At 41.7% G+C, this 20,254-nt stretch overlaps 1 protein-coding gene across 4 annotated transcripts in view; it reads right to left on the minus strand.

Annotated features, from left to right (window-relative positions):
• Positions 1-2,130: 2,130 nt before the first annotated feature.
• Positions 2,131-20,254, minus strand: part of GAD1 (glutamate decarboxylase 1) — a 42,610-nt gene continuing 24,486 nt past the window's right edge. For all 4 annotated transcript variants that reach the window (XM_058714344.1, XM_058714363.1, XM_058714354.1 and 1 more), the window contains 11 exons: positions 19,006-19,118; positions 17,732-17,847; positions 17,569-17,648; positions 17,291-17,345; positions 15,661-15,777; positions 14,419-14,483; positions 10,237-10,315; positions 8,940-9,089; positions 6,195-6,302; positions 4,583-4,672; positions 2,131-3,808 (listed from right to left, as the gene is read on the minus strand). In XM_058714344.1, coding sequence (XP_058570327.1) covers positions 3,635-3,808; positions 4,583-4,672; positions 6,195-6,302; positions 8,940-9,089; positions 10,237-10,315; positions 14,419-14,483; positions 15,661-15,777; positions 17,291-17,345; positions 17,569-17,648; positions 17,732-17,847; positions 19,006-19,118 — 1,147 coding nt within the window. In that variant the 3' untranslated portion in view covers positions 2,131-3,634. The remainder of the gene's footprint in view (positions 3,809-4,582; positions 4,673-6,194; positions 6,303-8,939; positions 9,090-10,236; positions 10,316-14,418; positions 14,484-15,660; positions 15,778-17,290; positions 17,346-17,568; positions 17,649-17,731; positions 17,848-19,005; positions 19,119-20,254) is intronic.

A 20,254-nucleotide genomic window follows, 5' to 3' on the forward strand; every position in this document is an offset into this window, starting at 1 on the left:
AGCCCTGCCCCAGGCTCTGAAAAGACGTTGCAGAGCCTGCTTGGGATTCTCTCACTCCCTGTCTTTCTGCTCCTCCCTTACTTGCGTGTGCTCTCTCTCTCTCAAAATACATAAATAAACTTAAAAAACATGTAGTATATCTCTACATGGAATATTATTCAGCAATGAAGGGAATGAAGTAGTGATAAATGCTACAGCATGGATGAACCTTGAAAACATGCTAAGTGAAAGAAGTCAGACACAAAAGACCACCTTCGTGTGATTTCGTTTATATGAAGTGTCTAGAAAAGGCAAATCTGTAGACAGAAAGTAGATTAGTGGTTTCCAGGGGCTAGAGGGAATATTTGTATGGGAATGAGGAATGACTGCTAATGGGTACAAGGCTTCTTTTTGGGATGATAGAAATGTTCTAAAATTGATTGTGATAATGGATATAGAGCTCTGGGAATATTCTACAAGCCAGGAAGTTATCACTTTAAAGGGGTGAATTATATGGTTATGTAAATTATATCTCAATAAAACCATAACCAAAAAAAAGAAAGACTAAAATGTGTCAAAATTTATAAGAACAACTGTCAGCGAAGATACAGAGCAACTGGAAAATTGGTACATTGCTGGTGAGAATGCCAAACAGTACAGCCACTTTCGAAAACAGTATAGCAGTTTCTTGTAAAGTTAAACACACTCTTACCATATGATCTAACAATTCTATATCGAGGCATTTACCCAAGTGAAACGAAAACCTATGTTCACACACAAGTCTGCATACTAACATTTAGAGCGACTTTATTTTAATTGCCGCAAAGTGCAAACAACCCAAATTTCCCTCTGTGAGGAAATGGATAAACACACTGGCACATCCATACAAATGGAACACTGTGCAGGAATAAAAGGAATTAACAACTGATACAGACAAAACATGGATGGATTCAAATGCATTGTGTTAAGTGAAAGGAACCAGACTCAAAAGGCTACATATTATATGATTCCATTTACATGATGGGAAAGGCAAAACCCTAGGGACAGAAAACAAACCAGAAGTTGCCAGGAATTAGGGATTGGGAGAGGTGGTGCGTACAAAGGGACGTGGGGAAATTTATTGTAGTGGTAGTTATTGACTGAATGGGTTTGTCAGAACTCGCAGAACACTATACACAGTACACTATAAAGAACGAATTTAATTGTATCTTTGACTTTACCTTAATTAAAAAAAATCCCCATTCCACCCCCTCCCTACCTCATGGTCCCATGAGAAAAAAACTCTCATGGACCAGAGGCCCTGATGCTAGATGAGAATTTATCAGCTACCTAAAATTGTGCCTCTGTTACTTTAATCCCTCTGCCTCTAGGGGAAACGCAGCAGCTAGGGAGCAGAGATGAGCTGAAAGAGTAAAAAGAGAAGCTGACCTTATCTGAACACCAGCCCCTCTCCCCATGCCACTGCAGGACTGCAGCCTAAAACACTGTCAGGCCGAGGGAGGGTCTCTGTTGTATAAAAACGTGAAGTCTTACTACATTGAGCTGGACATTTGGTTGCTAAGATGAAACTGTTCTTATAACTGAGAGGCCAGCAAAGCTTTAGGATTGACCTGAATTCAAACAGGGGCGTGGAAAAAAATCATACCACAGAGAGGATTTGAAGGAACAGTGGCAGATACAATAAAGTGACTGTGATCATCTCCCCGTGGGACTCTGTTTACTACAACAGTTACATGTGAAGTCAGGATGCTCATTACAAAGGACTTTTCTCTAACCCCTGTGTGTGCTGAATAGAGAACTCCTTGTATTCCAAATGAGTGAAATGGTATTATTATAGCTAAATAGAATGTTGTAGAAAATGGGCCCTATTTCCTAATAATCCAGCACCAAAACGTATTTCCTGAGAAAGTGAATTGGGCCCACTGCTCAAGCATAAGCAGCAGTGAGGCACGATTCTGTGATCTTAGAAGTATCCAGATACCACAGATGCCAAATGCTTTAAGACCCCTACTAGAAGGAAACTTTGTCTGCCATGCACTCTACTGTAACCCCAGTGCCTAGAATCGTGGCTGCGACAGAGGAAGAAAACATGTGTCGAATGACTGCATGAATGGAACTCCAAGATGCAAATAGGAAAAAGAGAAACAGGGATGGCTTTTCTTTCTCTAGGCTTGAATTGCAAATTTTATTTAATTACAGTCATAATGATTGTACAGATCAGGGGGTCGGGCACCTATGACAGTGGGTTGAGTCCCAGTACCCTTAAGAAGGTTACTGACCGTCACCTAAAGTCAGCTGGTGGAAAGGGGATGGGCTGTGGTGACCCGTAACCATCACTGGAAAGCTCTGTGTGTCAAACATGAACTAGGAGAAAATTTTGTTCCAATTCTCCACGGAGAATATTTTTATTTGTTTATATTCTTCTTGCATACTCTAAAACGCACAGTGTGAATTTCCTTTCCTCAAAAACAGTTGTGAGCCTGGTCAGTTTATCGGAGCTCTTCAGAAGGTCTTCGGAAACGTTGCCTTAGGTTTGAGCTAAGCGAGTCACAGAGATTGGTCATGAACTACTACAAAATTACAGGAGATCTAGTTATAATCCAACAGTTACTAGAAAAGCGTTGAGAACACCAGACACACAGCCAGACAGAGAGAGTAATAGAAGACCAGATGCTATTTAAGTAATGGGATTTCCGTATAGATGATTCTATGTACAGTATCAGAATTCTCTTACAGACAGTAAACTTAGGCTTCAATCATTATTTTAAGGGCACTCTAATATAAATACAAGTCTCACTAATTTTAATCTTTTTTCTTTGGCTCACAAATGCACGAAAATACCATAAACAGTTTTCTGAACTTACTGCATTAATATATAAATAAGATACATTACAAATGGGAAGAAAATACAAGATGCCTCTTTAACATGGTAAATCTTTGAATAGAAATAAGCAATTATTTCATTTACCTACAATTTAAACAGTCATTGAAACCATTACATGTGTTCTTCCCCTACCCCCCAAAGGCCAGACAACAGAAATATACACAATCTCCACAAATTAGTCTCTAAAAATACAGCAACAGTACACCTGTAACAATGACTCTGCTACAATTTTCCCCTCACAGGATACTAATGGGGAGGGTGTGACTCTTGTCATCTAGCGGTACTTTGTCTCATCTGTCATCACTTTAGTTAGGAGAAACACTGACAACAAAGTCAACTCTCACCAACAGTATGTCCCTTGGTCCCTATGACACAACATGTTGAAAAACATCTTTCCCTGGGGTTGTTGGGCAAGCAGGTTTGCAGCATGTTTGGCCCCTCAGTAGCTGCTGAAGGTAAAGTTAATTCTCTTGGAGGGGGACACATGCTGTGATCTATCACCAAGCCACACTCACTATACATACATATACATATACAGAGAGAGGTATATATAACTGTACATATATACTGTGTTCCTAATGTGCAACTTTTTAAAAAGAACATTATTTCCTACATACTAGAACAAGCTTAAGTAATGTTTAAACAGTAGTCTTCAAGATATTATATTTTCCCTCAGTGAAATAGCTTATGTGTTTTGGCAATTTATAGAGGTTATTCTAGAATGCCAGAAGGAAAGGGGATTCCCATAAACTCATGTTCTATGGAGGGCAATTACAGATCCTGGCCCAGTCTTTCTATCTCCTCGATGAGGAAGTCAATATCAGACTGTGTAGCAGCTGGGTTCGAGATGACCATCCGGAAAAAGTTGGCCTTGTCCCCCTGGGGCTGGTAGCCAACCATGGTCGTGCCAGACTCCATCATCAGGGCTTTGATTTTGGGGGCCACCTTGTGACGGAAAACACGAAACCAAACTCAAGACCAATATTAACACAACTCTCTTAACAATGCAAACCATTTCCTAGTTGAAAAAAAGAGCAATATACGTTTTGCTATTTGCATTTGTACTGGTATAAAAGCAAATATTTTATATTCTAGTTTCTTCAGTAGTTAGTACCCAATGACTAAGTCTATCCTATCATAAATTCCCTCAGAAACTACTGTGTGACTGAATTTTGAAAGTCAGTCATAGAACAATGATAAAATAAAAAACAAAACAAAAAACTCTTATGGGCTGCAACACAAATTAAGGCTTCTGAATAATCCAGAGCCCAGGATACTGCCTGGCACATAGATTATACTCAATGAATATTTGTTAGATGAATAAAATATTATATAAATTAAGTATTAATATCAACAACTACAAATAATAAAATCAATATAGAAATCAACTGGAATGAAGCAATATTAGAGTAGACTTGAACTTAAAAGATATGTTAATAGACACAGTTTAATACAGGAGTTCCCAGGAATACGCATATCATTCGATTGCCCTGCATACCGCAACACCAAACTAAGACAGGGGTGCGTCCTTTAGAGGTTCCCGCTGTATCTGAATCACAGCAAGGGGACAATCCAGAGCCAAAAAGAATATAACAAGATGGCTCCCTACTACCCCAAGTCTTTATTTTTTATTTCTCTTCCATTAGAAGGACACATAAAGTGTTCTGACCAGCCAGAGAAATTGCAGAGGGTTAGATGAGACAAGAAAAGAGTCCATACCCTGTGTAGTTTTTCCCGTCGTTCAGGGCTATCTGGAATGCCCCTGAGGCTTTGTGGAATATACCAGAAACAGACATTTGTATGCTCAGGCTGCAGAAATTTTCACAAACAAAGAAACAAAACAGAAAACTATGAGAACTTGAAAGAAAGATATTCCCAAACCCCTATGTACCCTTGGTGGAAGGTTCTCAGACCAAAAAAGAAAACAAAACAAAACAAAAAATCCCACACACATCAAAAAAAAAAAAAAAAAAGGCTTCAAGTCCATTTTGAAAGCATTGTTATTTCTATACTAGGGAGAACAATACCTAGTTTGTCCAGTCATATCTGGCGAGAGAGCGGTTTCCCATAACCAACTTTCTAGATGACTATATTTACCACTTTTAAACATTGAACTGTTAAAAAATCATTACATTTGGGTAGTTTTTAAAGAGTATTATTCATCTTGCCATTTTGTAGTGCCTCATATATAGAAGATGCTGGACACAGTTTATTTTGATAGTGAATATTTTGTGAGTTTTACTATATTAATTCTGAATCTTTCGTTGATTAGTCAGGATTATCATAATGAATATTAATACCAGCTCTAAACCATAAGACAGACCTCACTGAGATGCCTAGAACTGTTTAGTGTCTCTGTTCTAAGAACTCCTATCCTTTTAGAGTTCTTCTGTATTCTTGACATAATTTTTCAATTTCCTTCCTAGGCTGCTATTTGCTATCACTGTGCCTTCCTCTAACTGGCTTGAGACACCACATTTGTCTCTAATCTGCTAGTAGAATGTTTAAAATAGTGTAAATGATCCAAGTGTGGTCCCATAGGTGAAATGCATGAGAACTGTATCATTAAGTTGAACTGCTCAGGGCTTTTTCGTCCTCGTCTGGTGACTCTCTAGTGTGTTCCTAATAGCTTAGGCTGCCTGACAAATAGACTAAGTTGAATGGAGGTGGTGTTATATTATAATGGGTTATGAGTGGATTTCCTTTTATTAAATACTGGCTCCTATTCCAACTTCCTTTATCCAACTGAGAGCTCCATTAGGGCAGAGACAATATCTGTTTTGGTCACTACTATATAACCCAGTTCAGGGCATATTGCCTGGCACAAAGCAAGGATTCAGTCAATACCTGTATGACAAGGATCTTATTATGTGTAATGTGGATATGAACTCAGAGCAGAAGCAATTTTATCTTGCTCTCCTCATAATGAATCTATGTAAAGTAGAACTTCATTTTAGAACAAGCCTTAGAAGACAAGGATATACCCATCTTATAAGCTTCATGGAACTGAGAAATACTTATCACGGAAGTTCAACACAATGATTGATAATACACACCCAGGAAAGATAAAGGATTCAAACGTGCCAAGGAAAGACTTCTTGTCTGCAAAGGACTGGTCAAGAGCTGGACAATTTTAGAAAAGGCAAATGGCAAAAGTCATTCCAAAGCTATCAAAAGAAAAGTTCATAGACACAGAGGGAATTAAATGAAAAGTACATAAAGACAAAAATTCAGAAGTAGCCTCCAGCAATGTGGGAAAATATGGCTTCAGGAGCATCCCTCATTAGATTTTCTGGAAATGCTGTGCATCGAGTCCATGATGACAACTTACCTCACCATCGAAAACCATCTCAAATTCTTCTCTGTTTTTAATCTTGGCATAGAGGTATTCAGCCAGCTCCAAGCATTTGTTGATCTGATTTTCAAATCCCACTGTGCCCTGGTTTAGAAAAAGAAAAGTCATGTTTGTTGGTGATGGGTTGTATTTTCCTGTGACGGGCGTTTGAGAAAGCTATCCTGACCTTATCTATTGGAAATACACGAGAGTATTCTTGGAGATGGTTAAAAAGAACTGCTTATGGGGCGCCTGGGTGGCGCAGTCAGTTAAGCGTCCGACTTCAGCCAGGTCACGATCTCGCGGTCCGTGAGTTCGAGCCCCGCGTCAGGCTCTGGGCTGATGGCTCGGAGCCTGGAGCCTGTTTCCGATTCTGTGTCTCCCTCTCTCTCTGCCCCTCCCCCGTTCATGCTCTGTCTCTCTCTGTCCCAAAAATAAATAAAAAACGTTTAAAAAAAAAAATTTAAAAAAAAACAAAAACAAAAAAAAACTGCTTAATTAAATGAGTACAGTTTCTTCACAGCACTGCACCCAATAATATAAAGTGTGTCTATTCTCTTTTGAAGGCACTCTAGTCTCTGGGCAGTTATTGTCAATAAGGCTTTTAGCTTCCCTCTAGTTACTCACAGCCTGGATCTGAAGCCTGTTGCTAGTTTGCTTTGGGATCGTGGTACTCAAATTGTTGCCTATGGATTGAGGACAGTCCACAAACTGTAACTGGTGCAAGATAATGTAAGAACGGAAATTGAGGGGCGCCTGGGTGGCTCAGTTGGTTAAGCGTCTGACTCTTGATTTCAGTTCAGGTCATGATCTCACGGTTTGTGAGATCAAGCCCCGCTTCAGGTTTTGTGTTGACAGCATGGAGTCTTCTTGGGATTCATTCATTCATTCATTCATTCATCTCTCTCTCTCTCCCCCTCCCTCCCTCCCTCCCTCCCTTTCACTCACAGTCTCTCTCTCTCCCCCCCTCCGCTGCCCCTCCCCCACTCACAGTCTCCCCCCCCCAAAATAAATAAACTTAAAAAAAAGAAATTGAGATTAAGCAGTAAGAAACCTTAATATAATTTTGACAGAGTAATTTTATGTCTACTGAATCTAGTTTTAAAAATTGATGTTTAAGGCTTATATACTTTTTACTTTCATTTTTCTAGTAATTTATCTTTACTGTATTGGTCCATGATAGATTTAAAAAACCCAAACAACCGGTTCTTCACCACAAATAGTTTGAGCAATACTACTTTAGAACCCACCTTTCCCAGCAGTAAGTCCTAGCCAAGCATGTCCCCAAACTCCCTGGCAGGCTATCTTCCATATAACAGTATTATATCCCTTTTTGGTGATAGGCAGGCAAGCAGATGGGGAAGCCATTGGTCTCCGTACAGGCCCTGAGATTCCAACAGCTCCAGTTATTGACAAACTGGTTGAGCATGAGTTTCAAAAACCAGCACGGCTGATTAATAACAGCAGCATGGGGGTTGTTGAGTGGGTCAGTGTTAACAAGGGGAGCAGATGCGCAAGGCTGGCTTGTGGATTGCTAATGGGCCTGGGCAGAGTCCAACACAGGCAAAGCATGAGCCTCCCCAAGTAGTCACTGTTGAGTGTACACCTTGTCCAGTCTATTTTCCACTTGAGAAAGAAGCTTGCACCAGGGTCTCATCTCAGCAACCGATTCACTATGAGCCAAACTCCCGGCAGACGGTTCAAGAGGTTATTGTCAGGCAAAATGAAGACACAAATTACTGATGTAAGCCACGTGGCCATTATATTTCTAAACGATAGGGCTCCTTCTCTTCTTGCAGTGCATGGCTATTTATATGCTTAAAATACCCATGATTACTTGGTGGTAGAAATCATATTCAGACTATTTCTATATTAAGACAAAATGACTTAATGAGGGGAAAAAACCAATAATCCATTAAATCCTTCTACAGAAGAAACATTTGATGAGATGTATCGCTGGAAAACTTCACTGTTTTGGTATTAGTAGACACAATTTCAAGTGTGGAAATTATTAAAACTAATTTACAGTAGGTAAGTAAAAACAACGGTTGCAATAAAGAGATGTGACATGAAAATTGCCTTTACTTGATTGTATAAAAATACTTTTGAAACAAATAGTCAAAATGGTAATCTCCCTCACCCAAATTTAGGGGGAAATCCCAATAGTTTGCTTTTTATTCCTAGACACAGAAATGCAACTTGAAAAATTAATAAATGCAGACACAGCATGCCTTAGCCTAGCAGCAGGATTTCTCAGAATAAAATATGCATTTTCTAGAACATAAAAAGTACAAATAATGAGAAAGCTATTATTTAAATAGAACTAAAAACTGTCACATATAACCCATGATTCGAGTCCTCATAAGAAATTCAGAGTTCTGCATAGAATGACACAGTAATTTTATCTCTATCTCTTTCTCTACATCTGCACTAAATAATTTCAGCATCCCTAAGGATTGCAGTGGAAGTCCTTTTTTGGCATAATTTTTAGTTGTTATAAGAGGAAGTTATAAGAAAACTTCGTGTTAATTCAAATTGAGAACACAGAATGGAAGGAGGGAGAGTTTGACATAAGGGATAAAGTGATCTCATTCGCAAACAAAGAAAATATGGTTAACTCAATTATCTAGATATCGATTACACACATGTTAAATTATCTGTGATACACCTTTGCCTCTCTTTTGCCAGCCAGCCTGTGCAAATTGCATTTCTGCTCTCTTTCCTGAATTCACCCCTTCGTACCTTTGCTTTCCACATCAGCCAGAACTTGAAAATGTCCACGTGGCGGCCACACTGGATTGCCTTGTCCCCAGTGTCATAGGAGACATCATACTGTTTGTCTGGCTGGAAAAGGTATCCTGCACACATCTGGTTGCATCCTTGGAGTATACCCTATCGTGCAAATCAAGACAAATTTGCATCATAGGTCAAGACATAGGACAAGTTTGTATTCATAGGTCAGAGACGTGGGTGGCTTTGGAACAGGGCTGGTAGGTAGGAAGGAGGGACTTGGGATCACATGCAACTTTCTTTTAAAGTCTTTATGAGGCCTTGCATTTGTTCTGATGTCTTTCTTGAAAACCACCCTTGGAAAAACCTTTGCCCCTCTCTCTCTGTCACTCTGATTAGAAAATGATTCTTTTTTTTTTTTGTCTCAGATGCTTACCACAAGGGACCCACTGGGCCTCTAAGAGGCATTTAGAAACGTGTGTGGGGGGGGTGTGTGGGGTTGTTTCCAAGACTGGGAAGTGCTATGGTGTTCAGTGGGTAAAGGTTGGGGATATAAACTTCCTGCAGGGAGTGGGACAGTATCAGGCTATGAAGAATTTTCCTCCCCAAAAGTGCCCCTCCCACCCCAAAAGTCTTCTAGTCTTTTCCAGGATCTCCTGTGATGTTACCAGATACTCTATTAGGAAAGGAGTAAGAGCCTGGGCAGGTTCTGGCTCCTACAAACTGGAGACAGATTTTTGGAATGCCTCGTGTGCAAACATTTTACTGGAGCAACAGTGCTTTGAGAGCAGGGTCTTATTATTAGATGCTTAAAGAACTAACTCATTTAACAGAAGCTTTTTAGCCAACGTTCCTAGTTGCCCTAAGTTGACATTTGCAGCTGTTGTTCCGCCTAATTTACTTCAGCTCTTGGGAACACAAATTCACGCTAAGAACCTGCAGTAGGTTCCAGTGAGCCCTTTTTGTATTCACTGAGGTGAGAGTTTGCAGCTCACTTTTGAGCTCTCACTTTTGTTTATACAAACGTGAAGGAACACGCAATGAAAAAGTGCCCTAATAGTTTCCGTCACTGACAGGGCCCTGAGTACTGAAGGGCAGGAAGGGCAGGAGCCAACGGGAGGCACTAGTTGGCTGAAGGCTGAGAGACAAGGGCAGGAAAGAACAGCAATGGTTGTCTCAATGGTGCTGCCAGTCTTGTGTGTTCGTCAAGTACTCCCCAACAAATAAAAATAAAACAACAGTCCATGCTTTTCTTGTGCCTCGTAAAGGACATTCGGGCTGCCAGCTCATCTTTGGAGGGAGTACAGACCTTTTCCTTGACGAGGATGGCCGAGCACTGCAACAGCACGCCCATCATCTTGTGAGGGTTCCAGGTGACTGAGTTGGCCCTGCAAGAAGCACATGATACTTTGAGAAGAAGGTGCAGGAGTCAGCAAGAGGCAACCATCCTCTTGAGGAAAACACCATCCACCGCAACCAGAATCGGTATATGTTTTAGATGCCTAGTCCCCCAAACTGACTAATCAAGAAGTAAACAAATATTTTGCAGGCAGTCTTAGGGGCCTAAGTTGAAGACTGCCTCTTCTAAATCACTGCTGTTAACAATAACTAACATTTATGAAGAACGTTTGTTATGTGTCCTATTGTCCCGAGAGCTTTACAGGCATTCTATCACTATGGTATCATGGTTAAGGAGTCAGGCTTTGGAGCCAGACTGCCCGAGTCTGAATCCCGGCTCTGACATTTGCTAGTTTGGGCAAGTAACATAACTCCTCTGTGCCTCAGTTTTCTTATCTGTAAAATAAGAAGTTATCCTTAACAAAGGATAAACGAGCGAATAAATACAAAATTCTAAGAACCATTCCTGAAATATCTACTTCTCACACCAACCCTGTGATGCAGTGACTATTATCGCCTCCATTTTACATGGAGAAACCGGGCAATGAAAAGGTGAAATACATCACCCAAAGCCGAATAGCTGGGAAGTGCTGGGGCTGAGAGTCAAGCCCGGGGAGACGGACTGCAGAGCCCGTACTCATAACTCTTCCGCTAGCCTGCCTCCCTCTGGGCAACAGACTGGCTTCTTTCTGCCTTCCCCTTCTTATTTACAAAATGGGCTGGTGATGCTGACCTAACCAACTACTTATGAGGTACTACGAAGACCGACACTACTTATGAGGTACTATGAAGCAAGGAACGATCGGATAATTCTAGACTTTGACTACTTAGCAGCATTGTTGAAATGCCAAATGAGGATGATATTGCCAGTTTAGGCTGCAATGACAGCTCACCAAGCACAGTCTCCTAGCAACCACATCAGTCATTCAGACACAGTAAAATGGTTAAGGGGCACACTAGCTAGGACATTACAGAGACAACTAAGTGTAGTGTATGATGATTGAAACTTGGCTACCTTGCTTCAGTGGTTTACGGACTCCTTCCCAATGGCCCGGCCCACAGCTGGGCTCTGCACTTTAGTATCTGTGAAGGATGCTTTCCCCAGACATAGCAACTGACTCTGAATTCTACTGCCTCTGTTTCCCCTAGAGCTAAATCCTTGCTGTGAATTTTTAACCTCCTCATCTTGCTAAGGTCCTTTAGACGGAAAATAATTTAGTGTATATGTGACTATTGGGTGTTTCAAGAAGAAGTTAGGCCTGAAGTACTTTTCCCCTTTGTGCATAATAAGTTAACCTTTGTGAAAGAGACATGTGAAGAATTGTAAGAAAAGGTTACTAAATGTTTATTTCAGTAAAAATCATCAGTGTCAATCCATATTTAAAAGAGTGGATTTAATCAATTAAAAAAATTTCTTTTAATGTTTATTTATTTTTGAAGGAGAGAGAGAGACAGAGCATGAGCTGGGGAAGAGCAGAGAGAGAGGGAGACACAGAATCCGAAGCAGGCTTCAGGCTCTGAGCTGTTAGCACAGAGCCTGACGCGGGGCTCAAACTCACAAACTGTGAGATCATGACTGGAGCCGAAGTCAGACACTTAACCAACTGAGCCACCCAGGCACTCCTAATGGATTTTTTTCATAGCTATCATTCACTGATTCATTAAAAAACTCTATTTAGAGCTCATAAAATGTCTTAAATGGTTTTTTGAATGTCTTAGAGGTCTGAAGTAAATGATTCTTTGCTGTTACAAATGTGAAGTAATAAGATATGATATGGTTTCAATTTCTTTTAGAAGACACATGCGCTTTAAAATGTTAGGGGGTGCCCAGGCGGCTCAGTTGGCTGAGCATCCAACTCTTGATTTTGGCTCAGGTCATGATCTCGCAGCCATGAGACCAAGCCCCCAAGACGGGTCTGCACCGAGTGTGGAGACTGGGATTCTCTCTTCTTCCTCCCCAGGTCGGGTGCACGCGCTCTCTCAAAATAAATAAATAAACTAAGAATAAGTAAATAAATAAAATAAAATGTTAGAAAAGTCTGTGCAAAATGTTTAGGTTTTCCTTGACTCAAAGGTGGAAAATGGAGATTGGCTGAGAAATCTAAGGCACAGTTGGACTCGTTCATCTACATTTAATATATCATCCTCCAGGTCACAGTGTCATATAGTTATGCTTCAGAGAGCCAGTCCCACTCACCTTGACACTGGCCTTTCAAAACTGAATCAGAAGGGAAGAGGCACAGTAGAGATAGCTAAAACTCAAGCCAGAGTCCTTACTGTGGGAGAAGCTGCTGGCATGCTTTCCCTACTGCCTGTCTACCTCTCCACCTTGGTCTGCTCTCACCTCTCCCACTTTGCTCCAGCCACACTGGCCTTTTTGGATGGTCCTCCAACTTGCCAAGAACAGTCGGACTTCACGGACTCTGCACTTGCCCTTCCGCCACCTGGAATACTCTTTTATGTATCCTTGCTTCCTGTCTCCCTTTATCCTGGTATCCGCTGAAATATCATGTCCTCAGGAAGGTTCTCTGACTACCCTGTCTCAAATTGCATACCCTGTCCTCACTGTTATCTAACCCCACTTGATTTTTCTTTCCTATGAGACAGACTAAACATGTCTTCATTTATGAACATCTACCTTACTGGACAGTAAGCTTCAGGAAGATTTTAAATCTCTTAGTTGGTAATGCCTTCTAGACCCTGCCTTATTTTTCTTATGTGTACCAGCTACACATTTTTTAGAAAAGTGCCATAGACGGCTGGACTGAGGCAGGGAACTGAGTGTTCACATCCATACCTGCCTGGCTCCTGACAGGTGCTCAGCAAATATTTGCTGAATGAATAAATGAATCAAGGTGAGTTCATTTTGGATCAATACATTGGAGTCAGGTTAAAATCATATCTGGCTTATGACTGCATTCTCTCTGATCAGAAGCTTCTGTTCTTGACACAAAATGTGCCAGGTTAGCTATAGCATGTGAGCACAAGAAGCAGCCTTAATTATAGCTGGCGGGGCAGAGTCCTGGTTCCCCAAAGTCCAGGTGGAGGTGTCCTGGCAGCAATGAGTATTTGGGGAAAAGCCCAGATGGGTCTTGCTGCCTCCCTCCTCCTCTGGGAAATCTTCTTTGCCTCTTCAGCCACTGTAGGTGACAGTAGAGGGGACTGCCATTTCCAATGGATGCAAGATCCAAACATGCCAAAGGCTTTGACCACCAAGTGAAATCAGTAAATTGAGGAGAACGGGGAACAAAGTGGTGGGGGTGGGGGGTGGGGGGCGCTTCAGTTTGGGAGCTTCTATAGAAATGGCTCAGATTACTGGGCCAGGAAAAATAAAAAGTAGAACCAGTTAGAAAAAGAAAATCGTGGGGCGCCTGGGCGGCTCAGTCTGTTGAGCAGCCAACTTCGGCTCAGGTCATGATCTTGCGGTCCGTGAGCTCGAGCCCCGCGTCGGGCTCTGTGCTGACCGCTCGGAGCCTGGAGCCTGTTTCGGATTCTGTGTCTCCCTCTCTCTGACCCTCCCCCATTCATGCTCTGTCTCTCTCTGTCTCAAAAATAAATAAACGTTTAAAAAAAAAAAGAAAAAGAAAATCGGATTTGGCTTAGGACCACCCACTGAACTTAAACGGTGAACAAGAAAGTAAATTCGTTAGATCCACTAAGTGTCTTACCCCTTTCCCAGAAGTGAATTTAATGAGACAAAAGAATGAAATGAATCAGTGCCCCTTTCTGTGCCCTTGGCAGCCTCTCATTTGGCCTCAAGATCCCTGCACTGCTTTGTTTCTCTTCTCTGCCACATGGGCACCCAGAAATCGCATCCATTGTAGTGCTTATCACATTGTGTATCAGTGTGTAGATGTCTTTCTCTCTCTCATTTGTGAACTCAGGAGGACTCATTTGACTGGGAATCTTTTTTTTAATTTTTTTTTCAGTGCCTAGCATACGATAATTGCTCAAATGAATGCCTACTGACCCGATGTGGGCTTAGTCAGACTGAAATAAGACATTGGGAATCGGGGTAGGGAACATCAGTGGACCAGGCAGCACAGCATGCTTGATGGCCTGAATGAAAGGTGGCCCGAGCTCAGGCCCTTACCTTTCTATGCCACTGAGTTTGTGGCGGTGCTTCCTGGACATAAGCAGCCCACCGCCCCAGGCAGCCTGTGAGGACAGAGACAGAAGAGGGAAGGGGAGCAGAGACATTTAAGAATCCAAAAGCAATCACTCCACACTTCTAGTAAAATATGAGACAGAATGTAAATGGTGAAAAACGAAAAGTCTGTTTGACAAAAGGAACCCACACTGACTGTTCAACCAGTGGCAGTTGCAATTATTTATCATTCGTCACTTCTTCAAAAGCTCCTTCAGGTTAACCTCAGAGCGGCTGTGTGACTGACACAGGTAAGTCGGGTCTGAGCCAATGGTGCCAAGACCCAAAGGCCCAAAGTGCTGTGGAAAGCCAGGGGCACTCCGTGAGCCCCAGCACGGCTCCGGGTGTGACCCGAAGGACGGGAGGCTGCCATCCAATTCTCCCTGGGGTAGAATTCTAAGGGCTCCTGAAAAAATTCAGGAAGTGGCAGCTCTGCCAGGCTTGGAGGTCCCACAACAGCGAGACATTTCTGCAGGCGCCCCAATGCAGGTTTACTGAGCATCCAGGGACACCATGGGGTGTGAGCACAGCCTTTGTTAGTTATATGCTCAAAGAACTGGGCAGATTACCCAATTGTCCAGTTGTGAGAAGTTATCTCCATAAGAGAATGGAGAGACAAGAAGGGAAAAAATACACCCAGTCACACATGTGGAAAATGTGTGTGTTTCTGGCAAAATTGGGGACCGAATCTCTTACTTGAGAAAATCGTCCTTACACTGCCTTATTTTTCCTACATGTAGCAGATACATGTTTGTTTTTAGAAAAGGGTCATAAATGGCTGGACTGGAAGCAGAGGGCGGAGAGTCCAGCTTCATGGCTACTTTCTATATACCATATCTTGTACGTTTTTCCCTCTGAAACCGGCTATCTTCCACTCGGTAGCCATTTGTCTAGACAAAAGTTTGCTGGAAAGGTGGTGAGGGCTGTACCCTCACAAGAACCACAGAAGACAGCAGTGGGCCGGGGAGGAGCTGGATGAGTCCCAGGGGATGCACAGCTGTACAGTGCAAACCTGGCGTGAACGGCCGACGGGGGGGGGGGGGGGGGGGCGGCGCTGCAGAAGGGCTGAACCAACGTGATGCGGAGAGAGGGCTGGCTGGAGCATTGGGAGCCACTTCTGGCAAATCATAAAGTGGAGCTGTTTCCACCCCCAGACGGAGTGGCCGCTCTGTGAGTTATGGCACTTACGTCGACATGTAGCCACAGGTTGTATTTCTCACATATATCTGCAATCTCCTGTATCGGATCGAAAGCTCCATAAACAGTTGTACCAGCAGTTGCATTGACATAAAGGGGAATGTATCCCTAGAAAGGAAGAGAGACAGGCTGATTAGTCTTTTCAACCTTCTCCTTTCCACACGAAGTGGAACTGCAGTAGCATTTCCTTCCAGCAGAGATCAGCCAAGCGTATGTGGTGTCAGATCCTGTGTCTGGGAGAATTCTTCGTTGGCCCATTTACTCATTCATTCAACAAATAGTTTTGGTGTGACATTTACGTGCCAGGCCTGCTGCAGAGCTGTAGGGGAATACAGCAGTGAACGCAACAGATGGAGATTTCTGTCTTCATGGGTTAACATTCTAGTGGGGAGTGATAGCAGACAAAATTAAACGGGCAAAATATACAGTATGTTTGATAGTGGTAAGTTCTATGGCAAATAGTAAAGCAGGAAAGAGTAATAATAAGTGTTTAGAGTGATGGGCATGTAGCTCCGAACATCATCTGGGTATTGTATATTTTAGAAGCGATGATGTTCTTTTTTTTTTTAACGATTATTTTTGAGAGAGACAGAGCATGAGTGGGGGAGGGGTAGAGAGAGAGGGAGACACAGAATCTGAAGCAGGCTCCAGGCTCTGAGCTGTCAGCACAGAGCCCAACATGTGGCTCGAACCCACAAACTGCGGGGTCATGACCTGAGCCAAAGTCAGACTTTAACCGACTGAGCCACCCAGGCGCCCCGAAGCTATGTTGTTCTAAGTGCATTGATGTAATCATTATCCTGAGGCATCGTTTGTTTATTTAAAACACGGCGGAAGCTGAAATATTCATGAATAGTGGGCACAGTAAAATTTTGATGTGAACAAGAAATAAACGAGTAAGGAGAGTAACAGAGCTAAGACAGACTTGGGGCACTCTGGGAATCCTACGTCTTTTTCAAGTCCAGCTCCACCTATGACCCTTGCTCAGTCTGAGTGACATTTCTATCCATCTCCTCTACTGACCAGCAAACAGCTATAGCTGGAGAACGCGGTACAAGGATGTAACCAAAACAACGAGTTGGTAAATGCCTGACAGCTACCTGGCAGTCCCTTGGGAGTACCTCTGTTCTCTGCGACTTTTTGTTTGTTTGTTTGATAGAATTTATTAAGGCTGATTCACCAAGTACCGTGAACCATCTTCCAGGGCATGGAAGCACTTTGCTAAACAGAAGCCTAAAGCTAAAATGGTATTTGTATTTGTTAAATTGAGATTATAGCTAACAAGTAGCAAGTAAAAGGCTCAATTAGGCTGTATCTTCACGATGCTTGGGTAGTGGATTTATTGAAGTACATCAAACCAATCACTTGGCATAATAAAGGTAGGACAAGTGGCTTAGTGACTGAATTTCTCATTTAAAAAAAAAAATGACATTGTATAGACACAGCTTTAAAGTGAAATCATTTCATAAGTTGGAAATAAGCAAATACCTGAGAATATAATTTTAGAAAAACAACAAAGTTATCTCTTATATTATCAAAGACCTTTATTGTCTAGGGCAGAAAGAAAGTATTTTTAAAATTTTGTGTTTGCTAGAGTTCAGGTGCGCCACAGGGTACATACCTTTTGCTTGGCTTCAAGAATTTTTGCCTCTAAATCAGCTGGAATTATCTTCCCCCTGTAATTATTAGAAAGGGAGAGAAATTAAAATGAAGAATCAATGAGATTGCACATGAGAAAAACTGCAGCAGCAGCAAAAAGTAATTTAATCGGATATTTTCAACAGGCCATTAGCAGCTTGGCACACTGTACTGAGTCAGTGCTTAAGCACAATAAAACAAATTTAACAGATGAACACATTTAATACATCAAGAACCTAATGTTCACTCTCCCCTGCCTACCTTTCATTGCACTTTATCAAAATCACATTGTCGGTTCCAAAGCCAAGTGCAGCTCCAGCCTTCTTTATGGAATAGTGACTCTGCAACAAACAGAGGTTTGAGGTCAGAAGTTAGACAGTTCCTTGTAAGACACCATAAACCATGAGAAGAGCACCCAACTCACATGTTCTGAGGTGAAGAGGACCAGTTTGGGAACAGCTGCCATGCCCTTTGTCTTAACTTCCGGGAAGAACTTGTAGCGAGCGGCCATGATGCTGTACATGTTGGAGATGGCTCCCCCTAAGAGCAAGAGGATACACGGGGAGGTGTGGAGCTCCATCATTATTGTTTCTAATAATTAAGGTTGAGCTGGTGTCTTAAGAGACAAGGGAGGAGGTCAGAAAGGGGAGGGACAATATCCGGATAGCTTTTGCTTCCCTATTGCCAGGGCTTCCCTCTGACCCCTTTGCCGTGGGAATACAAGTAGTCACACTCATTACCAAAGCCATCTAGGCAATTTGGCTGGAGGTGATTCATGTACTCCAATGCCTGTTCCACCTGAAACCCAAACAGAAATACAAGAGGTGGCAAAGGCAGTGGCTGCAAAGAGACAGGTGAGTTACAACCTTCCTGCTTTCACTTTCTGCTCCGTCTATTTACTGAACAAAGATGAATCTATTCTCTGAACGAGAAAGACAGAGAAAGAGAGACTAATGAAGCCTACAGAAGGAAACAGTGACATTGCCTGGATAGTCTTCTCAAAGAACAGCTCAACTGAGTTACTGAGTCATTTAGGAGAACTCTAAGTTTATTAAAACCAAACTCGTGTTTACTTAAATAAAGACATAAGGAGAACTGAGGTAACTATCTAGGTATGGCTGGCTAACACAAACTAATCACTTTTGCATCAATTACTTGACAATTAAACAGGCAAATTCATGGTTGACTTGAATAGCCTGGACAATTGTAATTCTTATTTCTTCTCCTCCCCTTGTACACAACAATCATGCCACCTCTGATACCATTCCACAGTCCTACTTACCTCAAAGAATATCTGCCCTTGTTTTAAAGATTCTTACTGTATCTACATCAACCTAGAGATTCAAAGTAGACACACTATTTTGGCTGCAATCGATTAGTCAATTGATAATCTTGATTCACTGATCCTCAGACCAATCAAATTGTTGTTGACAGACTGGTGTGGTGTGGCATGATTTGAACACAACCTTGGTCAGTTTGTATAGGTGAGGCATAGGCTCTGTTAGATAGTATGTATATAATGCAGCATTCTTGCTAGCCTTCACTCTGACGAAGATAGGGTAGGAGTATTGTAAAAAAAAATTCTTTTTAAGGTCATGATTCTTCCACAAGCTCATTTTGGGTTTAGGGTTCTCAGGGATCCCAAGGATCCATGCTACAAATCTCAAGGAGAGTCAGGAAAAGAGAAGAGAAACATACCAGGAGAAAATATCCCATCACCGTCTTTACTTGACCATCCAACTATCTCCCTCATCTTCTTAAGTGTTATTTGCTCCATGAGGACAAATACTGGTGCAATTTCATATGTAAACCTGAAAAGGCGGTGAGGGAAAAAATGATCATAAAGAAGTCAAACCACTTATTTGGGGAACACAGATAATTGGTTTAGTATTTGTACTTGGGATCTAAAAACAGGTACTCAAAACCACTAAAGCAATTTATTTCCTGGAAATGTATTAAGTCACCAATCATAAAATAGAAACCAGCCTGGGTTACCTAGAGAGGTGGTGGAAATACCTGCCCTGTGAAATACTTTTCACCAACAAAATAGATTGTATCTGAATGGAATGTCTTAGATGTGGTCCACCCAGAGAAATAGAAGGAAGGAAAATGACTTTCTTGGATCTCCTTCACCTTTAAGATGTAAGACGATGCAAATGTTAATTGAAAAAATGTATTCTAAATTCTACATAAAATTGGCTTGCAACTGACCGAAACCGACTGCCAGTTTCATACTTGTAGAATCTATAAAACTCAGAGCCAAAATCTATCTTTTAAAAACAATGTAAACATCTGAAACCTAACTGTGAATCTAATTGGAAATATTGACCCAGGTTTTAAAGATCTCAATATAATTATCTACATGGTTTTTCTACTAATAATCCCCAAGGACAGCTATGTTTCTATAATTCTCTTAAGTCAATATCTGTCAAGAATAATTACAAGTGATGATTTTCTAATTACCAATTATAAATAATAAGAATAGTCAACTGGCATACACAGCTGACTGTGGGTACCGGATACCTGAGCAGGCTAGCTTTGTCTTCTAACAAACTGACTTAGAAGTAGCAAGCCACACTCTTCTCGAAGCAACTGAGAACAGAAGCACAGTCAAGTAGACCAGTCACTGAAACAAGATTGTGGTGCCAAGGATAGGGCTTAAGAGAAATCAGAGAAGGTCCATCCACTGCAAATTAAGCCAGAAAACAAAAAGATATTTACTGACTCTGAGGCTCTTTGTCTTTCTTCTTTTTGCTTGGTATTCTTAAGCATTAGAGCCTATTGTGGGCTCAGCTCAGACCATGCTTGCTCAAGAGAGATTCCTAGATTGACTCAGCCAAGTGATATGGGGAGACTTTATCATTGATTAGGGTGTTTGGGCTGAATGCCAATACCGAGGACTAATGGGAATTCTTGTTGGCTTAATGATTTAGAAAAGCTGTTTGCA

Source organism: Neofelis nebulosa, chromosome 2, assembly GCF_028018385.1.
Source record: "Neofelis nebulosa isolate mNeoNeb1 chromosome 2, mNeoNeb1.pri, whole genome shotgun sequence".
NCBI lineage: Eukaryota > Metazoa > Chordata > Mammalia > Carnivora > Felidae > Neofelis > Neofelis nebulosa.